Raw genomic sequence first — 22,736 nt, forward strand, 5'->3', positions numbered from 1 at the left:
TCTTTGCAACCCCATGGACTGCAGGATGCCAGAACTCCCTGTTCACCACCAACTCCCGGAGTTTACTCAAATCACTGAGATTGAGTTGGTGATGCCACCCAACCATATCATCTTCTGTCATCCCCTTCTTCCGCCTTCAATTTTTCCCAGCCTCAGGGTCTTTTCAAAGCAATCAGTTCTTCACATCAGGTGGCCAAAGTATTGGAGTTTCAGCTTCAGCATCAGTCCTTTTAATGAATATTCTGGACTGATTTCCTTTAGGATGGACTGGTTGAATCTCCTTGCTGTCCAAGGGACTCTCAAGAGTCTTCTCCAACACCACAGTTCAAAACCATCAATTCTTCTGAGCTCAGCTTTCTTTATAGTTCAACTCTCACATCCATACATGACTACTGGAAAAACCATAGCTTTCACTAGGCGGACCTTTGTTGGCAAAGTAATGTTTCTGCTTTTTAATATGCTGTCTAGGTGGGTCATAACTTTTCTTCCAAAGACCAGGCATCTTTTAATTTCATGGCTGGAATCACCATCTGCAGTGATTTTGGAGCCCCAAAAGAGAACGTCTGCCACTGTTTCCCCATCTATTTGCCATGAAGTGATGGGACCAGATGCCATGATCTTAGTTTTCTAATGTTGAGCTTTAAACCAACTTTTTCACTCTCTTCTTTCACTTTCATCAAGAGGCTCTTTAGTTCTTCTTCGCTTTCTGCCATAAGGGTAGTGTCATCTGCATTTCTGAGGTTATTGATATTTCTCCCAGCAATCTTGATTCCAGCCAGTCCAGCAATTCTCATGATGTACTTAATCTCCATATAAGTTAAACAAGTAGGGTGACAATATACGGCCTTGACATACTCCTTTCCCACTTGGGAACCAGTCTGTTTTTCCATGTCCAGTTCCAACTGTTGCTTCTTGACCTGCATACATATTTTTCAGGAGGCAGGTCAGGTGGTCTGGTATTCCCATCTCTTGAAGAATTTCCTGCAGGTTGTTGTAATCCACACCAGCAAAGGTTTTGGCATAGTCAATAAAGTAGAAATAGATGTTTTTTTCTGGAACGCTCTTGATTTTTTGATGAACCAATGAATGTTGGCAATTTGATCTCTGGTTCCTCTGCCTTTTCTAAAACCAGCTTGAACATCTGGAAGTTCACAGTTCACAGTTCACATACTATTGAAGCCTGACTTGGATAATTTTGAGCATTACTTCACTAACGTATGAGATGAGTGAAATTCTGTGGAAGTTTGAGCATTCTTTGTCATTGCCTTTCTCTGGGAATAGATGAAAACTGACCTTTTCCAGTCCTGTGGCCACTACTGAGTTTTCCAAATTTGCTGACATAATGAGTGCAGCACTTGCATAGCATCATCTTTTAGGATTTGAAATAGATGGAATTCCATCCCCTCAACTAGCTTTGCTTGTAGTGATGCTTCTTAAGGCCCACTGAACTTTGCATTCCAGGATGTCTGGCTCTAGGTGAGTGATCACACCATTGTGATTATCTAGGTCAGGAAATCTTTTTTGTATAGTTCTTCTGTGTATTTTTGCCACCTCTTAATATCCTCCGCTTCTTTTAGGTTCATGCTATTTCTGTCCTTCTTTGTGCCCATCTTTGCATGAAAAGTTCCCTTGGTATCTCTAATTTTCTTGAAGAGATCTCTAGTCTTTCCCATTCTATTGTTTTCCTCTATTTCTTTGCATTGATCAGTGAGGAAGGCTTTCTTATCTCTGCTTGCTATTCTTTGGAACTCTGCATTCAAATGCATATATCTTTCATTTTCTCCTTTGCCTTTCACTTTTTTCTTTTCTCAGCTCTTTGTAAGGCCGCCTCAGACAACCATTTTGCCTTTTTCCATTTCTTTTTCTTGGAGATGGTCTTGATCACTGCCTCCTGTACTGTGTCAGGAACCTCTGTCTATAGTTCTTCAGGCACTCTGTCTATCAGATCTAATCCCTTGAATCTATTTGTTACTTCTACTGTATAGTCCTAAAGGATTTGATTTAGGTCATACCTGAATAGTCCAGTGGTTTTCCCTATTTTCTTCAATTTAACTCTGAATTTGGCAATAATTCTTGATCTGATTTCTTGATTTGAGCCACAGTCAGCTCCTGGTCTTGTTTTTGCTGACTGTTTAGAGCTTCTCCATCTTTGGCTGCAAACAATATTATCAATCTGATTTTGGTATGGACCACCTGGTGATGTCCATGTGTAGAGTCTCCTCTTGTGTTGTTGGAAGAGGGTGTTTTCTATGACCAGTGCGTTCTCTTGGCAAAACTCTGTTAGCCTTTACCCTGCTTCATTCTGTACTCCAAGGTACATTTGCCCATTACGCCAGGTATTTACTTCCTACTTTCAATGTTACATATATTAACTCTTAATCCTTTAAAAAGCCCTTCAAAATAGGCAAACTCATTTCTACTTTACAGATGAGAAGTTGAGAAACAGAGAGATCTTTCCAGGAAGAGGAAATCGTATATATTAAAACTGTCTGACTATAGGAAGTACAGCAACAAGACCATAATGTGTGTGGATGGAGATAAGGGACCTAGGAGATGGGTAGAAAATGAAAAACAAAGAGTTAAAGGTTAGGGGTCCAGTGCCCACTAGACTTATTTGTAGAGTGATATTATATTCCTGGTTCTTCAGGAAAATCCCTGATCATATTTTTGACCTAAGCTCCCTTTATTCTTTAAGCGAATACCTCTTTTACTCTCAAAATCTCCCTGGGTTGGATGATAAACTGTGTTAAGGAGTTTTCTCTCTCCTCTCCTAAAAACAATGAAAAGCCTTTGAGAAGTGATAATATGATCAGCAGAGAAGGCAATGGCAACCCACTCCGGTACTCTTGCCTGAAAAATCCCATGGACAGAGGGGCCTGGTAGGCTGCAGTCCATGGGGTCACTAGGAGTTTGACATGATTGAGCGACTTCACTTTAACTTTTAACTTTCCTGCATTGGAGAAGGAAATGGCAACCCACTCCAGTGTTCTTGCCTGGAAAATCCCAGGGTCGGGGATCCTGGTGGGCTGCCGTCTATGGGGTCACACAGAGTCAGACACAACTGAAGTGACTTAGCAGCAGCAGCAGCAACAACACGATGAGACTTGCATTATGATAGAATAATTATAGGTACAATGTTTAAAATCAACTGAATTTGAAGAATTTATGCAAGCAAATATATTTGGAGTCAATAATCTATAATGATTGCTTGAGTATGGGTAGTATTAGTAGACATGCAGAGATAAGAGCAGATTTGCAAAATATTTAGAGGGTAAAATTAAATTAATGTGCTGATGAATTATATATGAGGGGGTACAGGAGACAATGATGTCCACAAAAACTCACAAGTTTCTGGTGTCAGCAACTGGATAAAGGATTTCCAGTTCATTGTGATGAGGAACAATGGGGGAATATTATGTGTGTGTATAGAATTGGAAGTAGAGGGTAAAAGATCCATAAATGTGAAAAATTTAAATGTCAATTTTATGATAAATGATCAAATAAGATGTCTAGTCAGTAGGTGGTTTTTCTTTGTTTGGATATGCCACAGTGTTTATCTACCTATTGACGGACATCTGAGTTGTTTCCAGTTTTTAGGAATTTCAAATAAAGCTACATGAAGATTACTGTATAATGTCTTCATATGGACATGTGCTTTTCTTTACTTTGAACAAATCTTAAGAGTAGAAAAGCTGGATCATTTGGTAGATTTATGTACAATTTTTTAAGAAGCTAACAAACTGTTTCAGTTCAGTTCAGCTCAGTTCAGTCGCTCAGTTGTGTCTGACTCTTTGCAACCCCATGAACTGCAGCACACCAGGCCTCCGTTTCCATCACCAACTCCCAGAGTCTACCCAAACCCATGTCCATCAAGTCGGTGATGCCATCCAACCATCTCATCTTCTGTCCTCCTGTCCTCAATCTTTCCCAGCATCAGGGTCTTTTCAGATGAATCAGCTTTTCGCATCAGGTGGCCAAAGTATCGGAGTTTCAGCTTCAACATCAGTCCTTCCAATGAATACCCAGGACTGATCTCCTTTAGGATGGACTGATTGGATCTCCTTATAGTCCAAGGGACTCTCAAGAGCCTTTTCCAACACCACAGTTCAAAAGCATCAATTCTTCTCTGCTCAGCTTTCTTTATAGTCCAACTCTCACATCCATACATGACCACTGGAAAAAAAATAGCCTTGATTAGACAGACCTTTGTTGGCAAAGTAATGTCTCTGTTTTTTAATATGCTGTCTAGATTGGTCAGAACTTTCCTTCTAAGGAGTAAGCATCTTTTAATTTCATGGCTACAATCACCATCTGCAGTGATTTTGGAGCCCAGAAAAATAAAGTCAGCCACTGTTTCCACTGTTTCCCCATCTACTTGCCATGAAGTAGAACTGTTTCCTTCTTGCCAAATTCAGACTTAAATTGAATAAAATAGGGAAACCCACAAGATCATTCAGGCATGACCTAAATCAAATCCTTAACAGTTATACAGAGGAAGTGAGAAATAGATTCACGGGATTAGATCTGATAGACAGAGTGCCTGATGAACTATGGAAGCAGGTTCGTGACATTGTACAGGAGAAGGATCAAGACCATCCCCAAGAAAAAGAAATGCAAAAAAAAGCAAACTGGCTCTCTAGGCGGCCTTACAAATAGCTGTGAAAAGAAGAGAATCAAAAGACAAAGGAGAAAGGAAAGGTATACCCATTTGAATGCAGAGTTCCAAAGAATAGCAAGGAGAGAAAAGAAAGCCTTCCTCAGTAATCAGTGCAAAGAAATAGAGGAAATAGAATGGGAAAGACTAGAGATTGCTTCAAGAAAATTAGAGACACCAAGGCAATATTTCATGCAAAGATGGGCTCAGTAAAGGACAGAAATGATATGGACCTAACAGAAGCAGAAGATATTAAGAAGTGGCAAGAATACACAGAAGAACTATGTGAAAAAGATCTTCACGACCCAGATAATCCATGTAAGGCTAATGACCAGCTACTGAGAGAAGTCTCTTGTGAGTATTTTGCTCAATGCCCCATGAATCAGGAGCATTTCCAGTCTGGGTAATGAGCCTAGGCATTAACCCTGGACTTGTGTGAGCACTGGGCACAATTATCACTAATCTTCATTGGTTCTTTTCCCATTCAGCGGTAGTTGCCTCACAAGCACACACTACTCAGTGCTCAGCTTTATCCTCTAAGGGAACCTTCTCCAGGTCTTTATATTTCTCTCTTTATTCAATTCTCTTGTTTCTGGTACTCTCTCTTATGACCTCTAGCTACCTTAGCTTCTCCAGACTACTCCTTGTTACTCCATATTGGATGCAAGAGAAAGTTTCTAAGAAGCTTTTTTTTAAATGCACATTTTTAGTATCTAGGAATTCTGATTCAGTAATTTGAAAGAGGGTGTCTGTAATACATTCTTATAAAGCCTCAAGGTAATTCTAAAGATACTGGGATACGTTATCGTTTGTCTCAGTGATGAATTCAATGAACCTGGAAGTCTAAAAATATTTCAAGAGGTGCATAGAATTTGAACTAGATTTTAAGAAATAGTAGAATTTGGCAAACGTATGTTCTGTGCCAGTTACTATTGGATGATCAAATAAGTTTAAGGGATGAATGAATGATCTTCCCTTTTCCACTTAGCAAACTTCTATTTCAGTTTCCATGTACCTTCCCGGCTATAGGTTTCACTGTCTTTACAGAACTAATTTATAACTTCTTTTATTTTGATAGCCTTTCTTTTGTTATATTAGTCCATGTATTATCACATATAAAATCTATTTTTACTCTATCTTTATATCATAATCATTTTGTTTTGTTTCTTCCACTGACCTATGTAATACTTTTGAAAAATTAATTTATCTTTGATCCCCAGAAACTAGCACAGTGCTTAGAAAACTTAGGCACTCATAAATATTTGCTGATTTGAACTGTTGTTCCTCTTGATATTCAGAAGTGGCCTATTTAACTATTTAATATTAGATGTCAGTTGTGACCTGGATTTTTTAGTAATAAATTGAGAGTCACAACCATATACGAGCTAACTTTTGCTGCATAAAAAATTTCTATCAAAACTTTATGGCTTAAAAACAATAAACATTTTTTAATCTTGCCATTTTTGTAGTCCAACAAAAGGTATCTCAGCTAAGGTATCTTAGGATACCTTAGCTGAGTCCCCTGGCTTAGTATCTCTCACAAGGTTTCTAATGAGGCTGCAGTCTTCTTAAGGACTGAAGGAAGAGAGTCCTCGTTTGTACTCTTGTAGCTCTTGGCAGGTTTTTGTCCTCTCTGTCTATTATCTAAAGACACCAGGGCCTCACCATGTGCTGCTATTCTTAGGAAAGTTCATAATGAGACATCTGGTTTCCATCAGAGAGAGTGATGGAGCGATCAAGTCCAAGAGTGATGGAGTGAGATGAAGTCGGTCTTTTTGTAACCTAATCTTGGAAGTGATATTTCATAACTTTTGTCATTTTCTGTTAATATTCATGAGAAATGTCATTCCGACATTCAAGGGAACTACTTAGCCTCATAGATAGCAATACCACTTACATTTTCTCAAAGATGATAACAAATGTATACGTAGATAGATTTATAGTGGGATTATAAATTATGTCTAGAAGAGAAGAGCTCTATTAACCCAGGAAACTTGGCATGATTCTATACTTATATTATTTGACCCTGTCTTTTTCTTAGAATCAAAGATGACTAGCAGGTAAATGTGGTGACAATTCTGTTTTCCCCAAACTAGCAATTCTTTTGTTGAACATTAATTTCCAGTACATGCTTTCTGGATGTCTAGCATTCCAGAGGTACCTTGGAGCTTATTTAAGGAGAAAGGAGGGAGTTATAAGCTCATGCCTCCTACATCCAGGAGCCACCCAAGCCAAGTCTATCAGAGTACCCCTGCTGAGTATTTATGCTGAGTTCATTAAGTAAAAGTTTGAAAAATGTTTGAAAGGTTAAAGAAACTGGGATTCTAAAGTAATGTTTTTTGGCTACAGCAGTATAATATATGTGGTGGTGGTGTAGTTTCTAAGTCATGTCCAACTTTTGCAACCCCATGGACTGTAGCCCTCCAGGCTCCTCCTCTGTCCATTGGATTCTCCAGGCAAGAATGCTGGGATGGGTTTGCCGTTTCCTTCTCCAGGGGATTTTCCCAAACTAGTAATCAAACCTGAGTCTCCTGCACTGCAGGAGGACTCCTGCACTGCAGGAGGACTCCTGCACTGCAAGTGGATTCTTTACCAACTGAGCTTCGAGGAAAATCAATATATAATATATAGACTAGTCATTAGGTATGTGGTCTCTGGCACAAACCTGCCTAGGTTTCTTTGTATCCAGGTTCTGCCATTTACTACCCATGTGAAACAGTTAGAAGTCTGGGCTCGAGTCTCACCCACAGTTATTTCTTAGCCCTTTCTATGTCTAAAGCTGACAGGCATACTTGGTATTGCACTTTTTTCATTTTCATTGTAGGCTTCAATTATTAGTCTTCTTGTGTTTATCTTAGTTTAACTTACTTTAATAGTTACCAACATTATTCCTTCTGCTTTCTGTCCTGATAATAAGTCTCTGACTGAATGATGTATATTCTTTTAATAAATTTATCGAGAAAGAAAATTATCTATAATTGATCTGTATACCAGTCAATACATACTGTTTCATAATCGGTTATGACTGTATTTACCAATATTATTGAGTCACTTATTCTAAGTTATTGCAGACCAACATTTTTAATTATGTTGTTAAATAAAGAGCCTATAGGATATAACTGATTACTTAAGTTAATATCTTGCAGTTTATCAAATAATGTGTTCTGCCTTATTTAATGAGGAAGCTCAAAAAGAAAAGCCCTAAACATTCTGTATAGTGTGCTTGAAACAGGACTAACCCCTGAACCTGAGACTTAACTGTTGTCTTTTTTGATTTTTAAATCCCTGCTGGTGGAAATAAATTGATCTTTGGAATATTTTTTAGGAAGATTTTTATTAATCATTTTTATCTAAGAGCCAAAATCTTTATGTGGTCCTTTTGAACTGTGGTGTTGGAGAAAACTCTTGAGAGTCCCTTGGACTGCAAGGAGATCCAACTAGTCCATCCTAAAGGAGATCAGTCCTGGGTGTTCATTGGAAGGACTGATGCTGAAGGTGAAACTCCAATACTTTGGCTACCTCATGCGAACAGTTGACTCATTGGAAAAGATCCTGATGCTGGGAGGGATTGGAGGCAGGAGGAAAAGGGGATGACAGAGGATGAGATGGCTGGATGACATCTCCGACTCGATGGATATGAGTTTGGGTAAACTCCAGGAATTGGTGATGGACAGGGAGGCATGGCGTGCTGCGATCCATGGGTTCGCAAAGAGTCAGACACGACTGAGCGACTGAACTGTACTGAACTGAACTGAACTATGTTCTATTAGTTGACTGCAACTCACCTTCAAACTGTAATTTTGAAGTTTATTTTTCAAGTAGAGGCAAATTACATGATTTCAGTAGGTGTCTTGGGCTGGAGGACAGGTCATGAGAAAATTCTTTGTCAGGTTACAATGTCTAGGGTATAGGCAGTGTAAGGAAGATCATCCATGAGAGGGAGACTAACTTGTACTACAATTTTCAAGTCTCTACAATTGCAGTATAGCCGAAAAATGCTGGACCTTTGGCAAGCTATAAAAATAAATCTCATAAGGAAGAAAAAATTGTGGCTTTCGAAATGCATAGAACATGATGTATTCATAACACAGTAAACATAGAAAGCCTGTTTTCTCAGCCAGGGATTTTAAAATAAGACCCTCACATAAGGAAATGCTGCAAAAAAGAATATATATAAGAAAGAAAATAGCACAGCAAGACGACGATTAGCTGGAAGGCTCAGAAAATTTAGCCTGTCTTTTCTTTAAAATTTCTCTTCCATGGGCTTCCTTAACAAGCATTCCTTTGTTCTCCTTTTCTTTCATGGATGACTCTTCTCTTTCCTTTGCTGGCTCCATTCTTTCCCACTTTTTAGCCATAAATATCCCTCAAGTATCTCCTTTTACCTATGGAACTGGTGTTATCGCTTAACTTCAATTATTACTTCTCTAAAATGATCCCACTTGTAGCTCCAGCCTTGACCTCACAGCTTCTCATCACTCTTCATCCACCAGCTTTTCTACTTACATTATTACAATTTCCTGAGAAACTATAGGTTTGTATAATCAATGGAATTCTTTTACTTTATGTATATAAGTTGATATACCTTTAAGCTCTATTTCTACAACATAACAATATGAAGTGTCCCTTTAATTTCTTTGATAATGTTATCTTGTGGAATAATTTTCTGAGTAATTTTCAGACCAGATTTAATTTTAACCTGAGATAATAAGAGAAAGATCACATAAGAGAACCTCATTTCTGTGACAGCCTGAAGAAACTATTTTCCAGTACGTTTTTGTACTCAAATATTTAATTAGAGCTATGTCAGGTAAAATAAAAAGTCTTTACAAAAATATTCAATATTCATTTAGTTTACAAAAATAAATGAAAAACCTCTGGAACTATATGATAGGGAGTTCTCACTTAACAGTTGTAATGGGTGTAGAGAAGTCAGTATATATACAGTTAAAATTTTTTACAGAAAATAGAGCATAAATCAAAAGAAGTGCTTATGATAAATCTAAGGCAATGTTATGATCTAAAATGCTAGGTAATGAAGCCTTAAAAACAAATGGATAAGCGAATTATTGGTTTTTTTAATTGGCATAGCTTTTGGTAGTTGTTTAAAAACTCAGGAATTATGTTTGCATTTTGATTGAGGGATCAACCCCAGCTGAAACAGCTGTGGTGTTGGATAAGCTCACAATGAATTGCTAAAGGGAACTAGAATAAACTAAATATGTTAAGTGATTAACCTGAGAGAAACTATAGGTGATGTTCCTACTTCTTAAATTCGCAAATTAGACACAGTTTTACCCTCATGCTTATTTCTCCTTATAGTCTTCCTCTTTTATAGTCATCATCTGGTAATAACTTCCATCATCTCCCCCCACCCCCAATATGCTGAGTCATGCAATTGTATCGTCTTAATATCGCTAAAGTCCATTCTCCATCTCTTGGATACTACTACTACCTCATTTTATCTGCTAGACCATTTTTATCCTTATCTTTTTCTTTTTAGCTGGCTGCTGAACCCTGCTAGCTGGTCACTCTGCTTCTAGTTTGCTGTCTCTTCAGTCTGTTTGCTATACTATTACCAGAAGGATCTTTTTAAGGTGCAAATCAGAATATACTTTGCTCTTGCTGGAAATCTGTTGGTCAAACCCTTCATGGAAAAAATTCAGGAAAAATTCTAAAATTCTTGTCATAGTATATATGACTCTTCAAGTTCCCCAACATATAATGTCTACTTAGAATAACTTTTAACTTTATTTTTTTCAGTTATCTGCAAGCATTACAAAGTCAGAATCATACTTATTGATATACTGGCTACACAGATGTCCTTGAAAATCCTTGAAGAACATCAACCAAGGCTATATCCTGTATAGAACTGTCTGAGGTGGCAAGCAATTATAGGCTGCCCCCAAACAATAGCACACGTAAGAAGAAAAACACCGTGGAGTAGTATGATTCTTTGGACATCTATAGATTCGAGTTTAAATTTTGGTGCTTTTCCTTAAAACTGCGTAATTCTTAACCTTATTTTTCCTATTTTTAAAATGGGATTATTAGTAACAGTGGCAACCCACTCCAGTATTCTTGCCTGGAGACTCCCAGGGATGGGGGAGCCCGGTGGGCTACCGTCTATGGGGTCTCACAGAGTCAGACACGACTGAAGCAACTTAGCAGCAGCAGCAGCAGCAGCCATGAGATTGTTGTGAGATATCCTTATTTAGCTAAATATGAGCTCATAGGTGGCCTTCCATAGTGACTCAGTCATAAAGGATCTGCCTGCAGTACAGGAGGCGCAGGTTCACTTCCTGGGTTGTGAAGAACCTCTGGAAAAGGAAATGGCAACCCATCCTAGTATTCTTGCCTGGGAAAGCCCATGGACAGAAGAGCCTGCTGGGCTACAGTCCATGGCATTGCAAAAAAAAAAAAAAAAAAAAGAACTGAGCAACTAAATGACAACATTCTCAAAGCACACATTCTAATGCTTCATTCACATTACCAAAAGTCAAAGGGCAAGTGATAAAGATGAGATCATTGAAATAAACCCAGAGTAAGTAATTGGGAAACAGGGGAAATATATAAACAGTCTGCTGCTGCTGCTCGGTAGCTCAGTTGTGTCCAACTCTTTGCAACCCCATGGACTGTAGCCCAACAGGCTCCTCTCTCCGTGAAATTTTCCAGGCAAGAATACTGGAATGCCATTTCTTACTCCAGGGTATTTTCCTGACCCAGGGATCAAACCTGCATCTCCTGCAGTGGCAGGCAGATTCTTTACCACTGAGCCACCTGAGAAGCCCCCATCTAATCAAATTCTGAGCTGCTAAGTAAGGTAGACCCCATATTGGAGGAATCTGGGTAAAATACATGCATCTGGAGAGAGAATTGTGTGTGTGTTTGTTTGTGTATGTGTGTTGTAGAAATAGTACCAGTATTAGTAGCAGCAGTGGTAGCAATAGTGATAGACAGAATCAACTAGAGAATGTTTAAGGCAAGATAGTTAATAACTACCACTGAACACTTCCTCTTAGCTTACCAAGTTTTGTCCTAAATGATTTCCATGTATTATCTTAATTAATTCAAGGCAATTAAAGCAGACAAAGGAAATCAGGAGGCAATCCAATGTTAGTGATAAAAAAGCAACACTGGAGAAATACTCAGTATTGTAAAGTTAAAAAAAATTTTTTTTAATAAAATAAAATAAAATTACATATACAAAAAAAATCTAAATAAATGTAACAATACATTCCAAAAAAAAGACAGAGATAAACAGAGAGTTGCCTCTAGAGAACAATAAAATGCTGGCAGAGACATAGGGATTAAACTCAAAGATCGTTATGTCAGTCAGTCTAAGGAAGGATAGGATCTTAAGGAGAAGACAAATCATAAGAAATGCTGGAGAAATGTTAAAATAAGGGAAAGACCCAAGGATATACATTGGAATTGACAGTTGGGCGATCTTTGATGTCATTTTCCAAAGAAATTTCCCTGAAGTTTGGAAATTCTGGTCTGAAGCCAGACTATAGGTGGGCTGAGGAGTGATTAAGAGATGAGAATATGTGAATAAAAGATGCAGACTACTCTTGAAAAAAAAATGAAAAGTTTAGAAGAGAGGGTAATTGTTCAATGGGACACAATTGGAATGGGTTATTGAAAGTTAAACACAAGAGATGTGGGTTCTGTCCCCAGGTCAGGAAGATCCCTGGAGGAGGAAATGACAACTCGATCAGTATTCTTGTCTGGAAAATTCCATGGACAGAAGATCCTTGTAGGCTATAGCCCATGGTATGGCAAAGAACTGGACACGATTGAGTGACTGAGCACACAGTCACTTAAGTTAGAACTGGGAGCATTGAAAAATTTCAAATCTAAATCAACTTGCATATTAAAATCTTTGGGATCATTTTGATTTCCTGAGGCATAAACTTTCAAAAACATTTCTTCTAAAACTTTGTTAATATAGATTTTCTACTAAATGGAAGTGGGTATTATCCCAAAAGAGATTCATGATTCTGTTCTCTATAAGTCTCAATAGTAAAGGTTAGATAAAGATATAGAGAAGAGAAAACTGTGGCTCTAAACAAACTATAAATCCTAAGGAGAACATCAATGTAAGTATGAATTTGAGGGAGATTCCAAAGAAGTCACAAGAAATGAGATATCACTTTAAATAAAGCAAAGAAAAACTTAATTTCAAAGTGTAGATATCTATGGAAAGTCTACTAGGTATAAAACACTTATATTTAATTTTGGGAATTTCAGCTCTGATTGATTGCCATTTTATCCCATGTAGAATTTACCTTACTTTACTTTCTCTTCCATGAGACATTTAGCTCCTATTGATGTAGTCATTTTTTTCTTCTTCATCATTGTCACTGATTTTCAGAAGATGAAGTTCATAGTCAGAAGCCAGTTGGGTGTAAGTCAATAAGTTAAAGCCATGCTGTAGCAGAAACATTCAGCAAATAAGAACAATGAGGACCTTTCTCTTGTAGGCATTACTTTTTAAATCTCTGGAATTTAAAATGATAAGGTATAACTCTTCTAGTTAGAAGGATTAAATCCCAGTGTCTCAGGTCTCAGGTCTCGGCCTTTTGCCTGGGATCGCAGACGGTAAAGCGTCTGTCTATGATGTGGGAGACTCAGGTTCGATTCCTGGGTCGGGAAGATTCCTTGGAGAAGGAAATGGCAATCCACTCCAGTACTATTGCCTGGAAAATCCCATGAACAGAGGAGCCTGGTAGGCTACAGTCCATGGAGTCGCAAAGAGTCGGACACGACTGAGCAACTTCACGTTCACGTCTCAGGTGAAAAATCCTTCTTAATCTGGAATCAAAACTTCCTACACTTCGTTGAGACAAGTTCAGAACATGATAAAAATAGATAGTTTAATTAATTTTTGTATAATAGTGGTTTACACACAGTGATAATGAAAAGATTAAGTTGTGAGGATAAATAATATAAGCATTTAAAGAAAGAAATGTTTAATACAGTAAAGTATTTGTGAAAGGTTCTCAGAGGACCTGGGAACTGAGCTGGAAAACAGAAACCTTCTAGGAAGAAAAAGCAGAATGTTCGAATAAGTATTTAAATTACAACCTGGAAATTGTAGAGATTCTACTTGGATATTTTGAGAAGTCAACTAGCAAATGAAAATATTTTTAGTGAATAATGTATAGTAATTCTTTTCCTATCAAAACAAAGAGCTCCAACCCATTTTTTGTGGTCATAAAACAATGACTTTGTGACAGACACTTTGTCATGCTTATTTGTTTCATCAATAAAGAATACCCGAACATCAAGGCTGTATATTGTCACCCTGCTTATTTAACTTATATGCAGAGTACATCATGAGAAATGCTGGGTTGAAAGAAGCACAAGCTGGAATCGAGATTGCCAGGAGAAATATCAATAACCTCAGATATGCAGATGACACCACCCTTATGGCAGAAAGTGAAGAGGAACTAAAGAGCTTCTTGATGAAATTAAAAGAAGAGAGTGAAAAAGCTGGCTTAAAACTCAACATTTAAAGAACTAAGATCATGGCATCTGATCCTATCACTTCGTGGCAAATAGATGGGGAAACAGTGGAAACAGTGGTGGACATTCTTTTGGGGGGCTCCAAAATCACTGCAGATGGTGATTGCAGCCATGAAATTAAAAGACACTTACTCCTTAGAAGGAAAGTTCTGACCAACCCAGACAGCATATTAAAAAGCAGAGACATTACTTTGCCAACAAAGGTCCGTCTAGTCAAGGCTATTGTTTTTCCAGTAGTCGTGGATGGATGTGAGAGTTGGACTATAAAGAAAGCTGAGCACCAAGGAATTGATACTTTTGAACTGTGGTGTTGGAAAAGACTCTTGAGAGTCCCTTGGACTGCAAGGAGATCCAACCAGTCCATCCTAAAGGAGATCAGTCCTGGGTGTTCATTGGAAGGACTGATGTTGAAGCTGAAACTCCAATACTTTGGCCACCAGATGCGAAGAGATGACTCCTTTGAGAAGACCCTGATGCTGGGAAAGATTGAGGTCAGGAGGAGAAGGGGAAGACAGGACGAGATGGTTGGATGGCATCACTGACTCAATGGACATGAGTTTGGGTGAACTCCAGGAGTTGATGATGGAAAGGGAGGCCTAGTGTGCTGCGGTTCATGAGGTCTCAAAGGGTCAAACACGACTGAGCGACTGAACTGAACTGAATGTTTGAATCTTGGTTCTTTAATAATAATAATATATATACTCATACTATGTATATGTATATCATTTATACAAATCTAAGTATGATAAAGTTCTTTATTTTAAGGAGTTTAAAGATTATTAAGACATCCTCTCTGTTATAAGACTTTTTTCTAGTATACAATTTCAGTAGTAGTTTTGTTATTATTTTGGGGGAGAAAAATCAAAACTATGGATTTTCTCAAAATTATTTAGTACAACAGAATTTTATGGCCAGCAGAAAACTTAATTCAACATTGTATGTAAAAATGCCACTGACAGTTCCTGGCATGGAGCAAGCACTTGGGATTTACTAAAGTTTAATTCGGAGTAAAGGATCAATAAATGTGTGTGTTGAACTATTTAAAAATTTCTATCATATATTTGGATCCTAATTGTTGATGTTTAAATTCCTTTATGACTAATAGATATATATTCCTATTTTTTAACTAGAAATACAGTCCATTTCAATAATTATCTGGATGCCTATTATATATTTAGCATAGTGGTGAATAAAAGCGATTCAGTCTGGGATTTCATGGGACTTCGTGGGACTTCATGTAGTGGAAAGGAGATGAAATTGATCTACCCACTCTTTCAGGTTCTAGATTAGGGGAAGTATGGTTAAAATTTTTTAATGGATATATGTTCCAGCCTAAGCATTAATATTAGTGCATTTATCTTAACCACAATGACAAGCATATTTGTATATCATGATACATTGTATCCCTGTAAAATTGGTAGGAGATATACTCCCTATCATGACTTGAAATATCATAAGAACCAATAGATGCATTAAATGTATATAAATAGCCTGTGAAATTATTCAGATAATTCCAATGTACATTGCTCTCAATGGTTAACTATTTTCTTGAATTTTAAAACAAACTAAAACGTACAGTTCAATAATGACTCTGTGTGGTTTCATTAAATCTTGCATTTTGACAGTTTCTCAGAAGGCCAACACTTCATAATTAATGAATATTGAGCCAAAAGATTGACCTTCTGAATAACTGGATAAGTGCAAACGTAGGAAAAAATTACATTGGACTAAGAGCCCTTATCTTTTAGAATGAAAGTAAGTTCTGGAACTATGCCTAAGAAATTGGGTCTATATGTTAACGTTTGAGAATCCTTTTTACAATAAAAATTCATGCTGTCTACTTTATTGTATGCTATGTTTAAAATAAGAGAATTTGTAAAAAGTTCCATTTACCTTGATCATATTTGACATCCTTTAAACGTTCCCAAGATTGAATTCACAGGCATGTGAAGTCTAAGATAGCAGACATTTGATATAAATGGTTCCAGAATTCAATTCCAAGCCAAATCTAACAAGCTTCTACTGACAGAAAGCTTCATTTTACCTGAGGTTGATTCAGTTAGTTCATTTGCTTAAAGGTTAGTGTTAATGCAATCAAGGTCACAGGAAGGAGCTGATGCAAAGAAACTTCAAACAAGCCAAAATTTGAATTCCAGTTCTGCTTCTTATTAACTGTATGACCTCAGATAGGTTAAAAATCCTTCTTGAGGCTCAGTGTCTTTACCTTTAAAATGGGAGAGTGGAACCTATCTTTCTATGTTTTGGAGTGAGACAGAGGCACTCCAGTTACCATTTATGCCCTCGACTTAGGATGAAGGCATAGAAGAGAAAAGAAGAGGTGTGGGAACAGATGTTCCTTGAGCTCTTTGATCCCAGCTTCATGTTCTCTCTTCTAAGACTAACAGACTTTTGAAAATTTGCCCAAATATATATTATTTTACCAGCTAAGGAACAGAGAGTACATTAGAAAAATTTACAGTGAAAAAGAACACATCTGGAGGAAATGACTTCAATCAGTTTTCTAGAGAAAAGAGGCTTGGAGATGAGTCTTTGGTACAATAAATCTAAAGGGTCAGCAGATTTGTTGGCAGTCTGTGCCTTTCCATGAAGGCAGTTGGTCCATAGCTCCTGCTGGTTTTTGTTTGTTTGTTTGTTTTAATCACTCATTCATTCAACAAATTTTTATTGAATGATTACTATTTTCATGGCAACATGCTAGGGTAGAATTATATAGATGAATTTGGCATACATTTTGTCCTTAAAGAATTTGGTCTTTAATAAGGGTGATAAGGCATGTATATAAATTTGTAAATGTTCTAAATAGCATGAAAGAAAGTTGAGTGAGATGTAAAAGGAAGAAAGACAATTTTAGCAAATAATTTGGCAACAAATAGAGAGAAAGTAAAGAAATATTGGAGGAGATGGCATTTACCTTGGGTTTAAATATCTGTAGATTGGGCAGAAGGGAACTTCTGACTGAGGAAATAATGTGAACAAAGACTCAGAGAAGTGGGAAATGGAGGCAGTTTGATTGTACAGTTGGGTTTATGAAAGAGAGTCATGGAAAGTACATTTTAAAGGATACCATCAGATTGAGAGGACCTTGAATACCATAGTAAGGAGCTTGGCTTTTATTTTCTAGGCAGAAGCAAGCCATTGGAGATTTCAAAGAAGGGAGATGGAAAAATATTGTGTTTTAGAATGGTGACTCCTAAAGACGAATTATATTAATACATTTTAATTGTAAAATGAATTTGTTGGACAGATGCCCCCAGTGAATCTCCTAAGCCAGCTCTTTCTTATCCAGGCTGCCGATGTGCTTCTGCAGCATGGAGCTAATGTCAATGTTCAAGATTCAGTTTTTTTCACTCCACTGCACATTGCAGCACACTATGGGCGTGAACAGGTAAGTGTGTAAGTAAGTGACGAGGTAAGTCCAAAGCCTGGGGCGTCGCTTAAGTGTTCCAGGGTTTTCTTAAACTGTACTATATTCAAAGAAAGGCTACTTGAGTTATCCTTTGAATCATTTTTGCCATCTTCGCATCACTTCCACCCTTGAAAAGCTTTTGTAGATCCACAGAAAAATAGCAGCTACCAAGTTATTCATTTTCACTGACCATTTTCATTCCTCCTCATTTTATCTCCCTAGATCTCTAGTATTACTCAGTTATGCAGCAGAATTACACCTTTGTAGAGGTCATGCTATTGCACTTCCTGAGGACCCCAAGTTGAAAATCAAACTTATTTTTGTCTCTGTGCTGTTCCAGTCATTGTGCCTTTATTTCTTTGCTGGCTGGCATATGCCTGGACACTCTCAAGCTTGTGAAGCGTGACCTCTAGCTAGGGAAGATGGCTCATTTCATTGATGTGCTGCTCAGAGGGCACTGGAGTGCACTGGAAAGCTGGGTACTGAAAATGCTTCTGAAAGTACAGGGTCCAAAGCTCAAGTGATGAAAAACTCCAAACTTTTTCTGATTTCAGGCACAGGCAGGATATACACAATGCACGTTGTTTGTTAAGTCATCCTCTTTGGCGATTAACCTCATCACCCAGCAGAAACATAAAGAGCTTCTCTGCATGTTATGTGGAGTGTTAAATTTGTTTACTTTTCCTGAATATATAGTCACAGTATTATAAAATTATGCTAAAATGTGGATGGCCCTTTTATGATAAGGGACTCACTTTCTATGTGCAAAGACAGCACATAAGTAATTTATGGATGCTATTGTCACTTACTAAAATATGCTGACATGGAGATGGCACATTTGGTTTATAAATGTGCCTGATATGCCATGTTCCTTGGCCTTTGTTTACTTACTTATTTTTAAGTGGAAGAGTAGATGTTTTGTACCAAGAGCAATATTTCCTAGGTATATAATAACAATGCTTAATAGACAATCGATTTCAATGGTAGTTTAAATCTGTCCATTATAAAGTCACATAATCAGAATTTGTGGAGTCTGTATAAGTGGAAATATCTGCTTAGGAGTGCAAGGTTCCTGAAACTAAATGTCTACTACTGTTCAGCTTTCTCCTGTATTAAACATAGGTGTACCCATTAGCCAACAAATGAATAAAACACACATTCCACACTGGTGCTACCTCTTCTGATATCATTTATTGAGTACCAGGCACTTTTCTAAGTGTTTCATGTGTGATAATTTATTTAATCCTCACAACAACCCTATGAGGTATTCCCATCTTAGCAATGGAGAAACTGAATTTTGAAAAGGCCAACTCATTTACTCAAAGTGACATAACGAAAAAATAGAAGCCTAATTTCACAGCCTTTCTTCTTTACCCACTGCGCACAATAAGAAGTTCTCCCACATTCCACCAGCTGTTTTTTCCGCCTAGATTTCTATCAAATGTATACCATATTCTTGAGAGGCTTCTGCCCAAAATATATTTATTTGCTGCCACAAAATAGTTTCAGAGCTTGAATTCACATTTATGCTGATGCGTCAGTGGTCAAGACTTGTTTTTAGAGATTTTTTTGATATGGACCATTTTTAAAGTCTTTACTGAATTTGTCTCAATACTGCTTCTGTTTTATGTTTCGGTTTTTTGGCTGCAAGGCATGTAGGATCTCAGCTCCCTGACCAGGGATCATACCCACACCCCCTGCATTGGAAGGCAAAGTCTTAACCCCTGGACCACAGTGGAAGGCCCTCAATGGTCAAGAGTTTTGAGGAGTCCTCCCGTAACTGTTATTTTAATGGCACTGGTACAACTTAACTTATCTCTTGGGATCGCTGTGATGACTTCTGAAATTCCCAGAGGAAACAATGTCAAGTTTAGAAAAAGTATTTGAAAGAATCCTAAGTGGATGTGTAAATAATTTGAACAAATCCCGTAAATTACCAGAAACAATCCCTGGAAGACTCCTGAGCTGTGAATCTCAACCAGTGTGGGAAGATGCTAAAGGCTAGTATGGCTATCTCCTGCTTACTCACAAATCAAAACAGGACCTAGAATCCTAATCACAAGATGACCATTGGTGACCTATGCATGAAGTCGCTATGAAAATGAAGAATCACATAAACACTGCTGACTCTGGCCAGAAGAAGATTTTAAAGGATTGTTCAGAGATGATTATGGGTGACTTTAGAGAAGACTGGTTATGTACAATGAAGACCGAACTCTGAAATTGCTCCAGGTTTTAATTTCTTGCTAGGTGATATAATAATAAATGCCTTATTGTTTAGGCCAATTGAGTTAGGATTTTTTTTCAGGCAAAAATTAACCAAAAGAACATCTTAATGATATGTCTCCTTCCATACTGCTGAAAGCATTGCATTATTATTTGACATTTGACACTAATCACAAATGTTTGGATCCTTTAGGTAACTCGCCTCCTTTTGAAATTTGGTGCTGATGTAAATGTAAGTGGTGAAGTTGGAGATAGGCCCCTCCACCTAGCATCTGCAAAAGGATTCTTTAATATTGCGAAACTCTTGGTGGAAGAAGGCAGCAAAGCAGATGGTAAGATTATGGTTAGAAGAATTTTGCAGTCTTTTACTTTATGTATGCTTTTTCTTCTACTTTACTTACTTGCTAGAGAATAATCATGAAGTTGATTGATTCTAGTTTTCAAGTCCTAATTTGTTCCTCAAGTCATAATTTATTATTTTTAATATATTAATTAAACCTATATGTTAATCCTTCTTTGAATATTTTATTTCAACTTAATATATTAGGTATGACCATAAAAGTAAGAGGTTTTTCTAAGTTTTTCCTACTTGTTATTACTCACTAATATTTTTTTAATTGAGGTAAAACTTACATGTAGCAAAATTCTTAAATCTTAACTGAGTATTAAGTGAATATTTCCTTTTGAATAGACATACACAAAAGCCTCCAAGATCAAGATATAGTATTTTTATCTGGAAGGTTGCAAATATTTCACCTGGAAAGATCCTTTGTGCCCACTTCTTAGTAAATAGCTTTCATCACCAAAGATAATCAATATTCTGGCTTCTATTATTGCCATAGGTTAATTTTTCCTATTTTTTAGAAAATGAAGATATATATATATATATATATATATATATATATATATATATATAGAGAGAGAGAGAGAGAGAGAGAGAGAGAGAGAATTGCTGAATCAAAGGTCATATACATGTTTAACTTTGGGAGAAATTTCAGACAGCTTTCCAAAATATTTACACTATTTTTCATTCCCACAGCTATATATGAGCATTCCATGTTACTCCCCACATCCACCTCAGTATTTAAGACTACTATTATTTTAAATGGAAATAGAGTTAGAGTGTGATCGGTTTTGGAAAAAAGCTTTAGAATACACAGAAATATTTTAGATGCATTTAATAGAATAAAATTTTCTGCAACTTTTTTAGTTTTTAAATTGCAAAATGTGTTTTGGAAAACTGAAAGTTTTAAAGAAAAGTTCTTTCTTTCCCTTTTTTTATCTTCCTCACAAACTTTATTTCTTGACACAGATTCACTCAGAGTTACATCTTGTTGTTAAATTCTCTCAGGCATATCCAGCCTTCTTCCACTGACCCTCAAGAGACCTAATTAAAAGCCCAGCTGTAAGAACTGCTGGCCTTTGCAGCAGAAATGATGCACATTTCCAAAAGCACAAGGTTGTCAAAGCTCTAGAACTGCCATTTCCTTGGTCCAAGGTTGAGATTGATATTCAGTTAATAAAACTAATCGATGTTTCCGTCTACTCATAAGGAAAACACAAAGGCTCCCAGGGACAACTGTGGCAAGAGGCTAAGGCAGTTTCATTTCCATGTTGGAAACAGGACCGTTTTATTTGGCAATGTTTGAGAAATGTAGTTTCTATCATTTTCTGAGCCAGTGTACAGAAAATCAGGAATTTTTCTATAGCATTATCATAAACAACCTGTGTTGTCAGGATGCAAGGAGCGCTGTTCCTTGGACCTTATTTAAGCAGTCTCTTTGATTCTGTTGTTTTAGAATAGTCAGAAGTACACTAGTGTGAATCACTGAGCACATAATTGTGTTTGAAACTGCCTCACTTTTCCAAGGGGTCAGGAACTGCTCACATTCTTCCTTTTATTATCAATGCCAACCTCAGCCTTTTATTCCTCTGAACAACTCCAAAGCTCAGTGGTGTCAAAATGAGTGTCATTTATGATCAGCATGTCTCCAGGATCAAAGGACTCTTCTACAAAAGGCATTGAAATGTGTGCTGCACCCGTATTCCCTGTACATACCGGCATCATATGATATAATTTTTAGCATTTTCTTTCTGACTCGCAGAAGCACTCTAATGCCTCCTACTCAATCATTTTTTAAAAGAATCAAGAGACATGATTCAGATTTTTAAGCATTGTATTTCCTTCTAATACACAATTGATATTTAAGTCCCTTTTGCACTTAAACCAATTGCAAAGAATAAACCAGAAAATCTTTAGTGCTAGTGGATGCTGCACAAGATTTATTATCAGCTAGTTCACTTACTCTAAAAGATATCTAAGCCTTCAGATGATTTATTTTAGGTCTGAACCTTGCCTGTGGTTAATGGACATAAGGGGAGGAGTAAATGAATGACCCCAAAAGGAGCACAATTTGAAATCTGGTATTTACATTATGTTTCCATAGTAACAGGACATCACAAATGAAAATAAATTAAGGTTATAAAATTAACCAAAATGTAATTCCAAAAGCATGTTCAGCATGTTTAGGAGACTGACCTATTCAGTCACATGTGTTTTAAGTCCCTAGTCTTCTTTATACCTTGTAGGGAAATGAAAAAGGAGACACATAATGCTTGTTGATTGAGATTGGAAAGGTCAAATATTGCTGGACTCCATAAGAAGAAAATAGAGATACAGTTCCTTTTGTATCTGTAAAAATATAGGTACAAAGTTAAATTCTTTTTGTATTTCTAAAACTAGAGATACAGTTTAGAAACTATTAATTTCTGTTATCTGATAAAGATATAATTTTGTTAACATGGACATGGATATCAGAAAAAGTCACAAAAGTTTCTAGGACATGGTCAGTAAAGAGAAGTAACTTATTTAAAAAAATTTATCTTGTCAGAGCTATC

General features: G+C 37.0%; 1 protein-coding gene across 1 annotated transcript in view; it reads left to right on the forward strand.

The window, feature by feature from the left end:
* TNNI3K (TNNI3 interacting kinase) overlaps positions 1-22,736 on the forward strand; it is a 337,135-nt gene that overhangs the window by 82,072 nt on the left and 232,327 nt on the right. Inside the window, exons 6-7 of the mRNA XM_069594718.1 lie at positions 17,493-17,591; positions 20,032-20,170. Of these exons, the coding sequence (XP_069450819.1) occupies positions 17,493-17,591; positions 20,032-20,170 (238 nt within the window). The remainder of the gene's footprint in view (positions 1-17,492; positions 17,592-20,031; positions 20,171-22,736) is intronic.

Source organism: Ovis canadensis, chromosome 1, assembly GCF_042477335.2.
Source record: "Ovis canadensis isolate MfBH-ARS-UI-01 breed Bighorn chromosome 1, ARS-UI_OviCan_v2, whole genome shotgun sequence".
NCBI lineage: Eukaryota > Metazoa > Chordata > Mammalia > Artiodactyla > Bovidae > Ovis > Ovis canadensis.